The following is a 17,995-nucleotide window of genomic DNA, read 5'->3' on the forward strand; positions in this document are numbered from 1 at the left end:
AAAATAATCGGTCAAGAAAGGGTTAAATTGCCAAAGAATCAAAGATATATATATCTGTATATAAATTAAATTCTGTACAAATGTGATTGGTTCAACTGAGAGGGAGAAGCTGTATGATTCAGATGCAAATCTTTTTACATCTTTCAGCCGTTACTCTTAAAATAATAAACAATTACATTTTTTATCTTATTTATAATAATGAGTTTGATCTGGACTGGTCATTGGTCTTTCTTGACTTATAAAGTAAACATGCCAAATTTACAGGTTTCAACATTGGTAAGGGGTTTCTTCAACTGATCTTCTATGATCATTTTGCACTTGAGAAGAATTGATTATGCTATAAAATTACTGAAACATTATCTACCAATAAACAAATTAAATGTTTCATTTTATTATATTTATTTTAGAATAGACAGAATTCCCAGTAACATTTGCATTTTTTTTGTAATTTACCTTATCTTTTCTTTAAAAAAAAAAGGAAAAAGAATTCTAATGAAAAGAAAAATATAATTCTAAGCAAAAGATTAGGAAGTAAATACTTCAAAATATCCCTCTTTTAATTCTGTAAATACCTCACTAGAAATAGTGAGGTTGGAATCCTGAGTGTTTCTCTTAAATACATTTATTCCCTAGTGAGTTTTTACCTTTATATAAGAACTTTTTACCATCTCAATAATGTCAAGACTTACCCCAATGGCAGAGTTTTTCCTTGTGGAATTTTGAAGTCTTTTCTCTGCAATAAAGAGAAAACAGACATAATGCTATTTATTCACAAAGATACAGCTATGTTTGGTTCTGTGATCAGTAGCCTTTTAACACTAAGGTTGTCAGTTCCAACCTGGCCTGTTGCAAGGTGTGTGACTACTATCTTTTTAATTTACTAGGATCGTCAGTTTTTTGTGCTGTAAGTAGGTGACTGTCTCCTGACACTGAACTCCTCCCTCAACCAATATGATCTGGAAGCCATAATACACCAATCTGGAGTTGTTTTTTATGAATGAGATGCACTTGTTGACCAAAGGTTAATCAGTGTAAACAACGTCATCGAACAATCGGTTCTTACTGTGATGTAATAACATAAGCATTGTGACATAGGAAAATTGAGAAAGTGTATGAATACAAAAGTTGTCTATAGCCTATAGTGCCAATAGCCAATAGTGCTGATTGTGGCGTTAAACACCAATAATCAATCAACAATAACTAATAATATAACTTCAATCAAAGCACTGTAAGCGCTATAGGCAGTTAATCAAAAACTTGATGAAAACTGTGACAGTGTTGCTTAAATTGTTTATCACAGCTTGTTATATCTCTTTTTTTGTCATGTGCTGTACTGATTTCCACTATCCTACACACTTTTCTCTAACAATATACCATTTTTTTTCAAACATTTGTTATTCATTTTTAAATTACTTTAAAATATGTATCCTTTCGATGATTGAATGTCTGAGAAGATATATGTACACTGTCCCAGGTAAGGGGAAGGTTTGGCACCAGTAAACATGTTTAGCCCTGCCAGATTACGTGTGTATCTGTCCAAAGTCATTCTGTGGTTGTCATTTGTTGCTGTATATCATATTTATTTTTCATTATTGATTTGTACATATATCAGGACGATGGTTTTCTTAATGGAATTGTCATTTCAAGGCCATTTACAGCTTTATACTATGCAGTATGGGTTTTGCACATTGTTACAGGCCGTATGTGACATACAGATGCTTACTTCTATCAACTTCTCAATACATGCAATACACTTATGAATGAATTTTTCTTATGCAGGAATAATATCATCAGAATTAAGGTTTTCCAGAGTGGTGTATAGTTTAATTCCACTATGTTCTAAGAGTTTTCAGTTAGATCAGCAGGTGTCACTGGAACAAAAACTGATTTAATAATACTGGGAACAATCTGAGGTGTGGTAATTTTATTGTTTATCATGCATGGATCATATTACACAAAAAGATTATGTTGTTTGGCTAGAAATGCTTTTAATTTTCTTTTACATTATTGTACTTCTAAGTGTCCAACCTATTACATTTACATCAAATTTCATACAAATATTTTGTCTGTCTTTTTTTAATATGTTTATATTCTTCATTTCTTACATACTTTATAAAACATATTTCATGTATCTACACATTGTATCATCATTATGTATTCAAACTATCTTCATATAACTGATACCTGGGTTACTACTTGTACATATATTGATAGTGTGCAATAATACAATGTACATGTATCTCCCACATTTTATAGTAACAGTTGCACAGACATATCATAGGTCTGATATTATCATTAGACAGCCTCTAAAAATAGCTGGACCGTTACAGTAAACTCCATGACAAATTATATTCATGTGTTGTAACCCCTGGCAATTTTGTAAAAATTCCTGTCAGAATTCTGAACCAAAATTTGTCTGACTAGTCGTCATATGATAAGACCTGGTAAAAATTTTCATAGACATGTACTTTGTACAGTTAAGTCTGCCTCATATCTTGACTTACATCTAGAAATTGACAATGAGGATCGGTTGAAAACAAAACTTTGCGACAAAAGAGATGATTTCAGCTTCCCAATAGTGAACTTTCCATTTCTATGCAGCAACATTCCAGCAGCCCCTGCATACGGAGTATATATCTCGCAATTGATACGATAACCCTTTCACAGATGATATCGGATATGTTCCTTCTGTCGTAGCTACAACACCCTTCCCTTTTCACGAATGTGACCTACCGAATTAGACTATTTACCGGATTTGTAATAACATAAGCAACACGACGGGTGCCACATGTGGAGCAGGATCTGCCTACCCTTCCGGAGCACCTGAGATCACCCCCAGTTTTTGGTGGGGTTCGTGTTGCTTAGTCTTTAGTTTTCTATGTTGTGTCATCTGTACTATTATTTGTCTGTTTGTCTTTTTATTTTTGGCCAAGGCGTTGTCAGTTTGTTTTCGATCTATGAGTTTGACTGTCTCTCTGGTATCTTTCGTCCCTCTTTGATCATATGTGTAAATATACATGTATAACTATATTCAAAACATCAAAAAGGTCTAAAGTTTCATAGCGGTCATGGAATTATTATGATGACTAGTCAATGCAGCTACTAAGATAGTATCATGTATTGTACATGACATTTGTATGTCTTGTCACTTCTAGGATATTAAAGCCAAGTATTGGAATTTAGCTGAAATAAAAACAAATACAAATATTTATATTGTTTATTTAGACATACAATCATGATAAAATATATTTACACAAGTTTTGTCCATGAAATTGAAAAGAAATCATTATTGGATCATGGGATATTATTTTTTAAGGGTCAGATCAAAGTTTGATTTCTGACAAATTAAAAAGAAGAGCAGTTTGAGAGTCAGAGAGATAAAATTATGTTAAATTTTATTTCTTTTATTCAATTTTATACATACAATGTACATGTCATTTAATATAGTATGCTCTAGTCTGCCTCTGTTGTAAGTTGACACATGGTCTCTGATAGGTCTATCAGACAGAATTATATTGTGAATACCAAAATTTAGTAGTTAATGTTGATTTGAGTTGACTTTTAGTGGTATCAATTGGGTGGCGTGGTACGACTTTGCTATAGTGTGAGTTGACTTGCTTCCCTGTGGAGAACACTGAGTTTGTTCAATTTAATTCTACGGTACAATGAAACAAATCAGATAATGCCTTACTATTACAGGAATCAAAGGTGAGGTCTGGTTGACCTGCCTTTAGTAAATGTAAATGACCCGCCCCCTCCAAGTCCATGATGTTACTTGAGATCTATACCAAGATTGGAATAAATAAACGGTTGGTCAAACATTCTTGGACTTTACACTTATTGAAAGATATAGCTTCTTTAAAATTAGCCATGAATGAAGATTTTCTTTAGCCCCAGAAATAAAAAAAGTTCTGGTTTAGAAAAAATGTCATAAACATTGAAATGTCAAAGTCGGACCACCATGACCACAGGCACTTGTTTTTATGCATGGGAAGATCCACTATCAACGTATATTATGAGCTCCTAAATCTTCCCATGGATATATACAAGTGCCTGAGAGTCGGAAACTTGCTTCATGTCATAATCAAGATAATGTAGATCGAATTCTTCTATCCGCATATATTTCCCAATCCACATTTGCTCTTTATTGATTTTCGCTGATTTTATACATTTTTCAGACATCTGTACCTGTAAACAGTAATATATGAATGGGTTTTCTACATTTTCGTGTGACTTACTATGATCATACGATCTTTCTAGGTCTAATATCAATATCACATTCTACTGTCATTCTCGGCAAAATTGACATATTTACAAGGTATCACTAATTAGAGACAAGAAGCGACAAGAAGTGTCAAGAAGTACGTAGGGCTTCTAAATGCAACAGAATTTAAAACTTTACAAAACAGAAAAAAATCAACTGTAATCAATTGACTTTTCTTTAAATTTATTATTTTAATAGTATATAAACTTTCTTGTCTCTAAATTAATCCTCTTGTCGCAAATTCATTCTTCCTGTCGCTAACTTTTTTCTACTTGTCGCTTATTGTCTCTATAATCTTCTTTTCGCTTATTAGTGTGACCTTCTTGATTTCCGGTTTTCATTCAAAAATAACAAGTGTAAACATCACCTGTTGGTGCATTCATACTTGACAAGGTCATTTATGTAAAAAACGGAATAATATAAAAGAAAGAAATTTAAATGTAATACACAATTTATTAACACTCATCTCAAACAAAAAGAATATCATGATTAACAATAATTACCTTTCTATCGTCAGAATCCTCCAAATTTAAAAGGTACGTAAATTTCGTCTTCCAGGTTAAAATTGCCGCCAACTTAAGACTACTGTAATACGTATTGCCTACAAACAATATTCCTACGACTTTTGCCATTTGGGAAATGTAAACGACTTGTCTTTAGAGATTTTCGGCGATTAAATATTTCATACAATTGTTCTTTGACATCTTAGCCAAAAGTACAGAAGAAAATAAACTACACAAGGATTTCTATTGAGCACTACTTCCTATGTGCAACTTCAAATCTTTTGGGTTGTTCGACGATCATTTAAGGTTTTTCTGGTCATATTTTTTGTATTCCAGAATTGAAAGTATGAAAAAAGTGCCCAATTAGTTATTAATAACATAATCGGCAGCTAGATAATAACAATAGCACTTTTTACACCATTCAGTGGGAAGAACACAAATCTAGGGTGGTAACATAAGGCAGCTTAACTGCCTAAAAATCAGGAATGATAACTAAAGTATGAAGCTATTTTAGAACTAATTTTGACAGGAAGTAGAATTACCTGAGAACTATTTTGGATAGGAAATGGAATTTCTGTAAGAACTGGAACATCTTTCTTTGGAGATGGGATAGCTTGTACAGGAGGTGGTGATGTTTCTTTTACAGGATAGAATACTTCTGTCTGTGTTAATGTGTTACTGTAAATATAAAATACTGTGTCAATAACCTGTGTCATGCACAATAATATAAAGAACTGTAAATAAAACATACTCTCTGTCAAGTAATTTAAAATCTAGTAAATATTGTCTGTATCTTGCTAAAATGTTTTGTAATTTTTGTAATTATAAAGTATTGCAGCCTGCACTGTTAGTCACTAGTCAAATGCCCAAGACTAGTAAAATTTTATTTTACTAGTAAATTTTTGCAAAACTTTTGTTTAGACACATAAGGAAAATGTCTGAATATTTGTCTTCTGATTAAATGAGAGGCGAAAGATACCAAAGGGACATTCAAACTCATAAGTCGAAAATAAACTGACAACGCCATGGATAAAAAAGAAAAAGACAAACAACAGTACACAAAACACAACATAGAAAACTAAAGACTGAGCACCACAAACCCCACAAAAAACTGAGGTTGATCTCTGGTGCTGCGGAAGGGTAAGCAGATCCTGCTCCACATGTGGTACCGGTCGTGTTGCTCATGTTAGTACAAACCCGATAATAGGCCTAATTGGGTACCGGTAGGTCACATTCTAGGGAAAAGGGGACAGGATTAATAGTTGGAAAAGATTTTGATGCAGACTGGTATTGTGTCAACAGTTTTTTAGAGAGTGTTGTGCAAGTTGTTTGTGTTATTGACAATACAAAACAACCCTTTCAGGATATGAAAATAAGTAGCAGGCTTTTGAGGTTACTTTCTGAACCTGGTCATTGTTTAATACATTATTGTTATTTTTGTTTTGTTTCTACATGGTTTTTTGTAAACTTTTATTATAAAGTTAAGTACTTTTTTTGTATAAAACCCTTTTATGTATCTTTCGTTCCTTTACTGATAGAGATAAAAAAGAGAGGATTGAGATACTAAAATTGGTTCAACCTCACCACATGTCCATGTGCCTGTCCCAAGTTTGGAACCTTATAGTGATGTTTTTTTGTATTTTTTTTTGTTATTTGGGGGACTTGGTACAAATGGAACTCTGTTTAATAAACTTCCAATGATTTTTTGCATGCCATATTGTATAGACACCTGTCTATTGTTAAAGACGGTATGTTCACAATAATATATACCTCAATTTGTTCATTAATTTCTGTTTCTTTGTTTTTGGTCATTGGGTTGCTGTCTCACTGATGTTTAAACCACATCTACTTTTATTGATCTACATTTTCCCAGAAAAGTTTAAATAAACAGCACTCATTCATTTTTCTTTCTGGGAAAATACAGAATTTCACCAAAACACTTTTTTAACATTTTTTCCTCTCACACTGAAAAGGTCTATTATCTGTCAGTGCATAACATCAATCTGACAATTTAACACAATGAAATACTTTGTCACAAAATTGTTGTTTCAAGATGGTTGATGATGTCAAACAAATGAAGCTGCCAACATTTGAGATTCCAGTTTAATTCTGCTTTTGTGGACAGTATGAAGTGTTTTACTAAGGAAGTGCATATAAAGCTTGAAAGACCATGGATAATCTATTTATTGCTATTTTCTGAGCAGTGTTCTCCCCAGACCCTTAAAGGACCGCGGGCCCGCAATGTATAATTTTTTACCGTGGTGGTATCGTTCTTACCGCGATGTATAATTTTTCTCCGTGGTGCTAAAATTTTCAGTTAAAAAATCGTAAATCGGTAAAGTTTTAAACGACTTGTTAAATCTTTTCCATGCGGTATAAAATTCCAGGTGAAATTTGACCAGTTCAAACCAGTTCAACACGGATTGTTTACACCACGTGATCGATTTACCTTTATGAGGTTAACCTTTGTTGATTGGATGAATTGAATCGATGTAATTAACACTTTTTATATGATTCTTTTGTGTTTTAATTTAGAGATCATAACTTTATGATCAAAGATAACTATTTTAAGGCATCACTCACCACCTGACAAGTCGGCAAATACTTTGTAAACAAACCGTGTTGACCCGATAGTTGTACACACGACGGTACATATTATTTTGTACATGATAAAGTTAGCTCAACTTATATTATAGTTTTATATGTCTCTGATTAAACCATGGCCAAAATTAACTTTAATTATGACATAATTATTGCATGATATTCCGGTTTCAAACTGTCAACAAGAAATTCAAAGGGGAAGGATCACATGAACCAGTTAGTTCACGTAGAATATTCAAGATTATTTACAATTAACTGCAATCTATTCTATTCTATAAATAAAATGCATGACTGTACCTTCAAACTGGATATCTATATCCATATGATCATTTATGAATAACAGAAGTGATCTTGCAATTTTAATCCATAAGCACATGTTAAATCTATTTATATCTACTTCCTGTCATTTAGGCGGGAAAATAGGGAGACTTTGTTGTTGACATTGAATATGGTTACTTATAGATCTATAGACCTAAGATAAATTTACAGATTTAGGAATTCTTTTTAAATATATCATCATGATCATGACAAATAAAGATTTAGATTTCAGTGCAGTATTAAGTCTGTATCTATGTTTGATTATCACCAAAGACAAGAAAGGTTAATATTTACATGTACATGAAATCTATGGCAAAATGTTTTAAAATTTATCAAAAATTTCTTTTTATTAAAATCAGAGACATATAATACATTGTATAATATGTCTCTGTTAAAATTTAAGATAGAAACTGGTTCAAATTATAACACAATTTTGTTCTTGTTAATTTTATATCTCCTTATGACAAGAATCCTTTCACATACAACAACTTTCTTTCTAGAAACTAGAAAGTTTTTTAAATTGAACATTTTTGTTCTCTTTTGAATCTGGGAACAGTATATCTATCAATATATATGTTCCTGTTTGAATGATATTTTATTTTTATTGATCATGGATTTTATAAAAGATTTAATTACTTTTAATTTAGATGAATATTATGTAATGAATCATGTTTTATTTATTTTTTAAAAATATTAAAAGTATACAAACTGGTTATTGATCTTTTTAACCAATAATATTCTGAAATAACACAGTACCACAGTATTAAAACAAAACAAGAGACATAAAAACTGCAGTAACTAGAAATATAGCGACGTCACGCGACACAACTGATTGTATGAATCATTTCACCAAGCTGTTCACACGCGTTACCCTGGTGCTATCCAAAAATCCTGGGGAGAACACTGTGAGGTAACATTAATGAGGTATTAGCTTATGACATCACCCCATTCTTAATCTACTTGACTCAGTTGAGTTGCATGTGATACAAAACTATCACAAAGTAAGTTCATGAAGTTCAAAAATTAATTTATGAAATTATTGATAATCTGTCATCCTTAAGACTGATTCATTTCCACTTCCAGACTTACAATTCTACACGAGATAAATCTTTCCAAGCCTTCACTAACTCTAGAAGGTTTCCGGGTGGATCCTCCTGAAATCTTTCTTTGTATATTACAGGAAATCGAGTGCTCCATAATCCATTTGGTTTGGATTCAAGAATCTGTAAATATAAAATGAATAGTGCAATGGCATTTATAAAAAGTAATCAAAATTCATATCAGGCTTAAAATAAAGTAAGTAAGACACAATTATGTTTTTTCCACAAAAGCTCTGTTGTTCAAATCAAAACAATCAAAAGTGCAAAACAGTTATTGTAAGAAACATTGGAAACCAAACATCTCGAATTGTATAACTGTCAACAAAATCTGCGTTCAGAGTGATGGAAAGTATCAGCAATTTAATTGTCGTTGATTATTAGATAACCATGTTAACCTGGGGGTACTAAATATTTCTTACAAGTACCATACCAAGCTACTAGTATTTTGTTAAAAAAAATTCTGGTACCGGTAAATGATTTGCTCATAAAAACAGATTTTTCAATTAAAAGAAAATTCAGCAAAGCTAAAAGGTAACAAAACATTATAACAACAAAGTTTTATCTGTGATTTTGAAGAGTGTTGATCGTTTTGATATAAGAATATGTGTCTTCTTTGTATGATATTTCACAGGATTGAAATATCACATCAACACAATTGTATCTATTGCCATCAACTGATTGAAACAAAGTTTAAATTAGAAAATAAGTTTTTTTGAATGTCATATAGATAAGATAGGATATTTTCACTTGAAATAGTCTTATTGTGTTTTGATTTGAATAAAAAGAGATGTTGCAAATTACTTTTGGTTTAAATACCAGTCATACTAACTACAAGTAATCTTTAGTGTCTCAAACATTTGTTATGCAGCTGTAGAAAAAGAAGACTAAACGGAAAGGAACGATTTGTCAAACAATAAATCATTTCCCATTGAAACCCATTATCTATTACAAACTAATTCCATGTTTTGTACAAGTGAAATGTGAACAGAAGTCATTATCAAAGATCAAATATGTCTAACGGGTTTTGATCTTGGATTAATATGTAATTTAAATATATTAAATAAAAGTTGATTAGGAAATTCTGTCAAAATGCCAACCATATTGGTATAATAAATTGTAACTAAAAGTTGACTTTTATTCTGTTTATAATGACCTTAGTGTTAATATTTATATAAAGCTGATTTTATTAAGGAGAAACAATTCATCATTTGTTTAATACACAATTTAAAGGTAAGTCACCTTCACTGTGTTATTACATTTTTAAATGCCCTATGTATTCCAAAAGGGGGTCTCAAAGAATTTTCGGTATAAATGTGCAGCTAGGATTTCAAAAATCCTCCCCCATTCATGTATCGAAGTCTTGGGAAAATCACGACCCCCATAAATATATTTCGTGTCAAAATCAAAACCCATTCATATATTTCTCAGTTATCATCTACACAATTTTTTACATCTTAATTTGATTTAAAAAAATAAAACAGTGCAGAAACAGATAGCTATTAATTTTTGTTGCTTTTTAAGTGCTTACTTTTTGTATAAATGAAGCATTCGAGTAAAACAAAACAACCTGACCAAATATCCTTGCAATTGAGCTGCATGCATTTATCATAAAATTACATATATTCAATTGTTGGTTTATTGCAAAAGTACAAAACATGCTCAGTTAACATTTCAAATGTACTGAAACATGACTAAAGGTAGAGCTAAAAATTTCTACTTGAGACTATTGATTGTTATTTAATGAATCCAAGAAGTATAAGGACTGGGATGAAGGGCAGACTTTTTGGACTGTCACTGGGAAAAGGATGCAATGTTGGATAGTAGAAATCTGGTTCTATTTGCAAAGATAAACGCCCTATTTATAACATTAGAAAATGACATGTATTTCTGTGGCATAATATAAGTTTGATGTTCAACCCTATTAAATCTGGATGAAGAGATCATAAAGATAAAATAATTTAGTCATGTTAATAACAAGTAAATAAACATATGATTTAGTCTGTTTACATTGAAGGTAAATCAGACAAACTTTAAAATCTTCAATACACATAACTTATATAACTTACTGATAGTAAATCTAACAGAGAGAAAAGAGGGGGAGAGAACCCAGGCAGAGGTTAATATCAGGAAAAATGTAGTTTAATACGTTGTTGTTTAGAAAGGTACAATGGAAAGAAGAACACTAGAAAAATATAATGAAAAATATTTGAAAAGTCTCACTTGTATGCAATTGTTTAAATTTGGCTTAGGCCATGGAAAAATTAATGTTCATGGGAAAATTATTAAGGCCCAACAGGCAGGACAAACTTTTTTATTTTATTTTAATTTTTTTGGTGAAAAATCAGTTGAAGCTCTAGAGAATATTACTGTTAACCTGATAGTAAATTCTTGTTTTACATTCTATATTGGGGTATAAGCTATGTGAAACTAAAGGAATTGAGCAATGTTGACACACTTTTAAGAGATTGTCAATTCTAAAAAGCATCATTGAAAATTGTCAAATGAAAGCAGAGCATCTTTTTTCTTCATCTGGAAACACAAAAGAATTGACCGGGTGGGTTAAATAAGACCTGGCAGGGTTAGGGGCAACAAACAATCATTTTTGCATGGCCTTAAACATTTCTGAAAAAGTTAGAATTTGATTTTGAAATAATTCTTCCTATAGATGTTTTCAGAGTTTGCATGTTAAAGAACTGTTTAAAAGCCAGATACAGACAGTTTCTTGATTGATCAAGTTTTCATATTTTTAAGAAAGTGCTTCTGAAGGTGTTTTTACTATAACAAAATTATTATCTTGATTTTTCTTATTCACCCCTAATATTATACCATTTAAATGCTGCTACCTATAAAGGAACATATTTACTCTCCTCCAAGAAAAAGGTAGAGAAAAAATTTCATGGTCAACCATTTCAAACTTGTTATAAATACCAACTGTAATTACTATTACACTGGCTATAAAATTAATGGACCTATAACAAATCTTTTAAAAATAATTTTTATAAATATACTTTCCTCACACAATGCTGTCAACACATTTATATATTTATATACATAAATTGAATTAAATCTAACAAATGTTATAAATTTAAATTTCTGACTTATATTTATATAGTATACATTTGTATTTATTCTGTAATGAATACCTGGGTAAATCTTTCAGCATAGAGTAATTAAATTTCTCACCTGGATTTTACCTGGGAAATATTTATATATATGGATGTTCAATAATTCAAGGTAAGAAAAAATGTTGATGCTGCAAAATTTGATTTGTTTATAATTATAACGGTTATGAACTTTTCCACAAATTCTTATAATGTTAAATACTGTTAACACTTTTACACCATGACTTTCATGTCTTTAAGTTTTATATGCATTATAGCAGTTGAATTCACCCTAGGAGTGCTAATACTGGCCATACAAGTCTAAGATATTACATATGGCATTCATCTTTAGATATAGGTACTAGCACATATTTTATGAACATCTTTCTAACAATGAAGAGCAATTCAGTTTAAAGTGAAAACTATATGGTCCGAGTACACAGTTATCGTCCTTTGATTTTCGTTGTCCACAAATATAGTCCCTAGTGTGGACAGTGTGTTACTTGCCAATTTTTTTTATACCCCTTCCAAATTTATTTCTCCATGTTTTATGCCTTAAATAGCAAGTAGGGGGATGAAATTACACTGTAAAAAAATTTGGGTCATGAATTTTAAAGTAAAGTAGTGATTTGGTCCAGCTGAAAAAGGTTAAAAATAAGCACTTCGGAAGCTGTCAAAAGATTTCAAGACCCCCTTAACATAAAATTGTCCATATTTTGAGTTAGAGCCGATGAAGTTTTCTATAATTTTGATATAATTTGTCCCAAAAGTAGTACAACACACTGTAAAAATATTATTGAGAAAGCGCAGGTGGGATTTTTTTAATTTTCATTTGTTGTCTAAAAGAAATGCACTACGAAATAACTGTGTACTCGGACCATATAGCTTAAGCCAGCAATAATATTAGCTTCATGAACTTAGAACTAAAATTATTTAACTAACTGATAAAAATCATCTTCTTTAGGGTAACAATTAAAAACATTTCCAGTGATTACAATAATTTTTTAATTTTTTTTATCCAAAAAAGGCTTTATTAGAAATATTCAAAGTACAATCAGGATAACTGGAGGCCTCTGGTAGTTAGTTTCATCATGATACTTTTAAAATACACCTTATTGTGTATTGTGCAACACTACTGGACATCACAGACATTCCAGTAAATTTTTGACACCACAAGGGAAAAGAGAAAAAGATATTATTGTATGACATCAATAGTTCAAAATCTTCAGTCAAATGCCACAGATTCCCAAATAGCAATAAGGTCTATTCTTCCAACATTAACACATAACCTGAAACTATCAATTTGGTTAAAGATTAGGCTGAAATTTCACAGCAGAGCTGAAATAAATAATTATTTTCATGATTTCAAAATAGCATAAACATGATAAAGCTTAGTTAAAATTTAGTTGATTGAAAACAGAATTTTACAATCTTCTTAATAGGACGAGGATAAAAAGATTAATGAGAGCATCAATATCCATTGCCCCCTATATATATAGTGAAACAACAAGAATTTTAGTCCCCCCCCCACTGGTGAAGTAACAAGAATTTTAGTCCCCCCCCCCCACTGGTGAAGTAACAAGAATTTTAGCCCCCCCCCCACCCCCACTATGGTGAAGTAACAAGAATTTTAGTCTATAGATTCCTCATTCTTACAGATACCCTTAATGATAGATTATTACAGTTCAGAACTTTAAAAATAAAATACTTTAAACAAATATTTACAATTGTTAAAATGTAATACTTCTATTGTGAACAGAATTGTGACAATTATACTCAACTTATTTTGTTTTTAAAGTTTGAGCCTAAAGTTTAGTAAAACATATACAAAGATAATAGATCTTTGTGTAGGATATAAGAAAAGGTGATTTGACATTTGTGTAAATTGAAAAATCAATTTTTTTAAGTTTACAGTGCACATTTTATTTGATTTTAATATAAACAGACACTTGAAATCTTAAATCTGCAGGTTACCTTTGCTTTATATTGAATTTCAAATTGAACAATTAATTTTACTCTAAAGCACAAATATTCAAGAAAATCTGTATCTTTTAAAATTTTGGAGAAAAGAAAAGTTGTTATAATTAATTTTCAAAGGTAAGTACAACTAAATAAGATAAAAAATAACCCCTAATTATCAAAGTTTTAGTGAACATGGTGAATACAAAATACTTCACAATATGAAATTCTCAGTTTCATGATTGCAGTCAAAATTACTCAAAATTTGAACAGCTTCAGCATCATGCAGACACAAAATATGTGCTATATTCTTTTACTGCAAGATTATTTTGAAAAGCTCAATTTCCTTAGATTAAACCTCGTTTTGAAGAATTATTTCCCTGAAACCCTTGAGGGCCCTTTTTTTCATTTCACTTTCAGTTTAAAATTAACCAACCTGATAATTTCAAAGTTTAAACATATATATAGATTTGCAGGACTTAGGAAAGGACACTGTATTGTCACCATTAGTTTCAAAGTATTATTGTTCAATTTCAAATATTAGATAACTTCTGAATTTCTTGGAGATTTTAACATCTACACTCACAATTATCTCCCTATTGGACAGTCATGTGCAAGCACAGACTGATTTATAATTCAGAAAGTGTAATTTTTTCTCAAATACTGTTAATATTTTTGTCAATAAACTTAATGACTAAAGAATGAACTAAAAATAAATGGAGAATGTGTCCATGGGACACAGATGATGCCCCTTCTTTCATATAACTTTATAAAGGGACATAACTCCAGAACGGTAAAAGTGATGCCACCCAAATTTGCACGTGATCTGTTTTTTTTTTTTTTGGTAATAAGCATTGTGTCTAAGTTTCATAACATTTGGTAGAGGCAAACTTAAGTTAGAGAACAGAAACGAAAAAATTCAGCAATTTTTCCATTTGTAAAGGGGCATCTTTCTATGTTGTGATGTTACACTCTTGTTTCAGGTTAGGTGAAGGTTGGCGCCTATTAAAACATTTAAACCCACTGCATTTATTTGCATCTGTCCTAAGTCAGGAGCCTGACGTTCACTGGTTGTCGTTGTTGATGTGGTTCATAAGTGTTTCTCGTTTTTTATATAGATTAGACCGTTTGTTTTCCTGTTCATTGCTGTTTGAATGGTTTTACACTAGTCATTTTTGGGCCCTTTATATCTTGCTGTTCGGTGTGAGCCAAGGCTCTGTGTTGAAGGCCGTACTTTGACCTATAATGGTTTACTTTAAATTGTGACTTAGATGGAGAGTTGTCTCATTGGCACTCATATCACATCTTCTTATATCTAATAACTCTAGAACAGTAGAAGTGACGCCATCCAAATTCGCACTTGATCTGTATTTTGTGAAAATAAGCATTGTGTTTAAGTTTCATAACATTTGGTTAAGGCAAACTAATTAAAGTTAGAGAATGGAAACTTATTTTGGGACATACGTACGGACAGACATACAGACAGACAGACAAGGGTAACACTGAAAGCCCCCTTCCACCGCAGCGTGGCATAAAAGGAGTTATTCTTCTTTTTCAGATTTTATTAGTACATGTAATAATAATCATATTTACAGAAATTTAACATTGTAAAATTAATAAAGGATTTATCATTTCTGCCCATTCTTTACATTTCAATGAAGTTTATTTACCTACAACTAATTAAATTGATTAAAAATCCTCTTCAAGTTTTTAAACTTGGGCGTAAATGGCACAGTAAAATATTGATTTTTTTCTGTTTTAAATCCCACTCACCGATATATACTAAATACTTACCACTAACTATGTATGACACTTCAGTTTACTACACGTTATTTGAGAATATTCATATTCCCACTGCATAGAATATATTGATCCAACACATGTAAGTAGTTTTGCTTTCTTACTCATATATTTCTATCTTATTTTTGTTCAAAGACACAAAGTTGGATTTCTTTAGGAATTTTATGGGACCCATCTCCAGTGACATAGCTTGTATGTATAAATAAAAATAAGAAGATGTGGTATGATTGCCAATGTGATAACTCTCCACAAGAGACCAAATGACACCGAAATTAAAAACTATAGGTCACCATACAGCCTTCAACAATGAGCAAAGCCCATACCGCATAGTCAGCACGTAAGTTAGGACAAACACATCACTCCTTATTTTCCATCTTTTCTGTTGTTGATAATACAAATCATCTATTAATCAAGAATAACACATATTTCTTTGGTGATCCCTTCCGTTTTTCATCTATTTTTCAGTAATTTTGGACTTTTAATATTTAGATTTTTGGCATTTAGCATTTTTTTCATAATTTTCTTATTTATATTTAAAAGATCACACTCAGGATGAAGAACAGCAATGGATGATCCTGTACTCCATGATTTTACACAGCCAGATCAACTCAGTGACATTACCCTGATTGTTGACGGTACAAACTTGTTTGTACATAAATCTTACCTAGCTGAATGGTCAGGAGTATGGAAGCGGATGTTTCTGGAGGATTATGGGAATCCTGAGGAAGCCAAGGAAATATTTCTGTCTGACAAGAAACTGAATGAGATTACTGAACTACTGCATTGTATCTACGCAACACAGAAACCTATATCTGGTATGTTTGATAGGAATTACCTCCCATTAAAACACAGAAACTTATTGCACCTCGGGTAAATTAGTGATGATGTGATGGTTTCAAAATTAATAAGCAGTATTCCCATGAAAACTCCTGACATTTTCCACGAGATTTGAAAATTATAATTACCTTCATAAACTAACATCTGAGTAAAAATACCAAAATACACAAAACAATTACATCATTCATTCAAACTTATTTTGCTTGTGTAAAGATTTTATTATTGATAAATGAACTAACAATCTGTTTAAATAAAACTTTCCTTATTAAGCTTTCATTCATAAACCTGTGTTGCTTATAAAATATTAAGGTTGCAATGAATGTAGTATAAACAAGGAATTGTTTGAATCTGGAATAATTTTGAATTTTGGAAAACGGATGAGATGTATAATGAAAACTAACCCAACTAAATAGAGTTCGGGCATGGCTAAGGTTTATTTTACTTTCACTGATATTTCAGTATGAACTAACTAACCCCCTCTTAGCCATGCACGTTGATTAGTTGATTCCTGATTCAAATAATTCCTTGTTTATATGATTTTTTTTGTGTAGTAATGTAAAAAAAAGTTATAGTTGATAAGAATCTTGTACACTTGAAAGTCAGTCATATATGAGCAACAGATGACAGGAATACACTGAATTGTATACAAGGTATATAAAAAGTTAGGACAAAAAAAGAGCATGAAGAGACAGTAACCAAACAACATAAACAAAAAGTCTCCTGTTTTATGAAAGTCCCTGCAAAACTAAATCTGAACATATTTACTTCTATGAATGGTTCTGATAGTACCGGTATTTTTTTCCTTTCATTTTTCAGAGGAAAATGTGAGTTATTTATTAGAACTATCAGAAGAATATGAAATAGAAAGAATAAAGAAGAGATGCGAGGAATTTCTATTAAATCAGGAGAGATCAATTCAGTCTCTCTACCTAGCTCAGAAATATGGATTAAAAAATCTATTCAAAGTCTCGTTTGAGTTTGCCAAGACACGGACAGTTGAGGAGCTAGAAAATTCACCTGAATACAAACTTCTTGATAAGGATGTTGTTATCAAAATATATAGTGAGAAAGTAAACATGATGAGGAATTATGCAAATGATTTAAGACAAAGTGAAAGTAGACTTGAGATCACATGTGATAAACTGAAAGTAGAAAAGGAAAATATGAAGCGAAGTTTACAATTAGTTCAGGACATTTGGACTACTCCTAATAAGAGGTGCTATAAACATATTACGGAAGGGAAGTTTGATTTCTCATGTAGTGATTGCAATGATAAAATTCGCTGGGAAATACGGAGGTTATGTGTAGAGGGACAACATGTCAGAGTGTACTTTCCTTCACAGAGTAAACACAAAAAGTGATACTAGTTTTTTTTTATATTAAATTTGTTGCAATACTTTATTACTTTCATAAATTTGAAAACAAGATTATTTATTAAATATATTCAAAACAATTAAAAGTTATCTTAAAATATATTATCATTGAAGTTTTTTATCATGTTTATTGTGTGCA

At 31.2% G+C, this 17,995-nt stretch overlaps 2 protein-coding genes across 32 annotated transcripts in view; one reads left to right on the plus strand and one right to left on the minus strand.

Moving 5' to 3' along the window:
* LOC127723211 (tudor domain-containing protein 7B-like) overlaps positions 1-17,995 on the minus strand; it is a 96,374-nt gene that overhangs the window by 49,960 nt on the left and 28,419 nt on the right. For all 30 annotated transcript variants that reach the window (XM_052229739.1, XM_052229757.1, XM_052229749.1 and 27 more), the window contains exons 11-13: positions 8,776-8,909; positions 5,310-5,445; positions 690-733 (exon numbers count right to left, since the gene is read on the minus strand). In XM_052229739.1, the coding sequence (XP_052085699.1) occupies positions 690-733; positions 5,310-5,445; positions 8,776-8,909 (314 nt within the window). The remainder of the gene's footprint in view (positions 1-689; positions 734-5,309; positions 5,446-8,775; positions 8,910-17,995) is intronic.
* Positions 11,956-17,958, plus strand: LOC127723216 (BTB and MATH domain-containing protein 38-like). 2 transcript variants are annotated; one of them, XM_052229776.1, is made up of 3 exons: positions 11,956-12,020; positions 16,187-16,461; positions 17,300-17,958. In XM_052229776.1, exons 2-3 carry the CDS (start codon positions 16,212-16,214, stop codon positions 17,842-17,844), a joined length of 795 nt encoding a protein of 264 aa, XP_052085736.1. In that variant the 5' UTR covers positions 11,956-12,020; positions 16,187-16,211; the 3' UTR covers positions 17,845-17,958. The 2 variants fall into 2 exon arrangements, with proteins under 2 accessions (XP_052085736.1, XP_052085735.1); XM_052229775.1 differs by lacking the exon at positions 11,956-12,020 and adding an exon at positions 15,664-15,728.

The sequence above is a fragment of the Mytilus californianus genome, unplaced genomic scaffold (genome assembly GCF_021869535.1).
Source record: "Mytilus californianus isolate M0D057914Y unplaced genomic scaffold, xbMytCali1.0.p SCAF_13, whole genome shotgun sequence".
Taxonomy (NCBI): Eukaryota; Metazoa; Mollusca; class Bivalvia; order Mytilida; family Mytilidae; genus Mytilus; species Mytilus californianus.

Coding starts and splice junctions, on each gene's coding strand:
- LOC127723216 (XM_052229776.1), top strand. CDS start 16,212: ATGGATGATCCTGTACTCCATGATTTTACACAGCCAGATCAACTCAGT. Junction 16,462..17,299: donor AACACAGAAACCTATATCTG/GTATGTTTGATA, acceptor TTCATTTTTCAG/AGGAAAATGTGAGTTATTTA.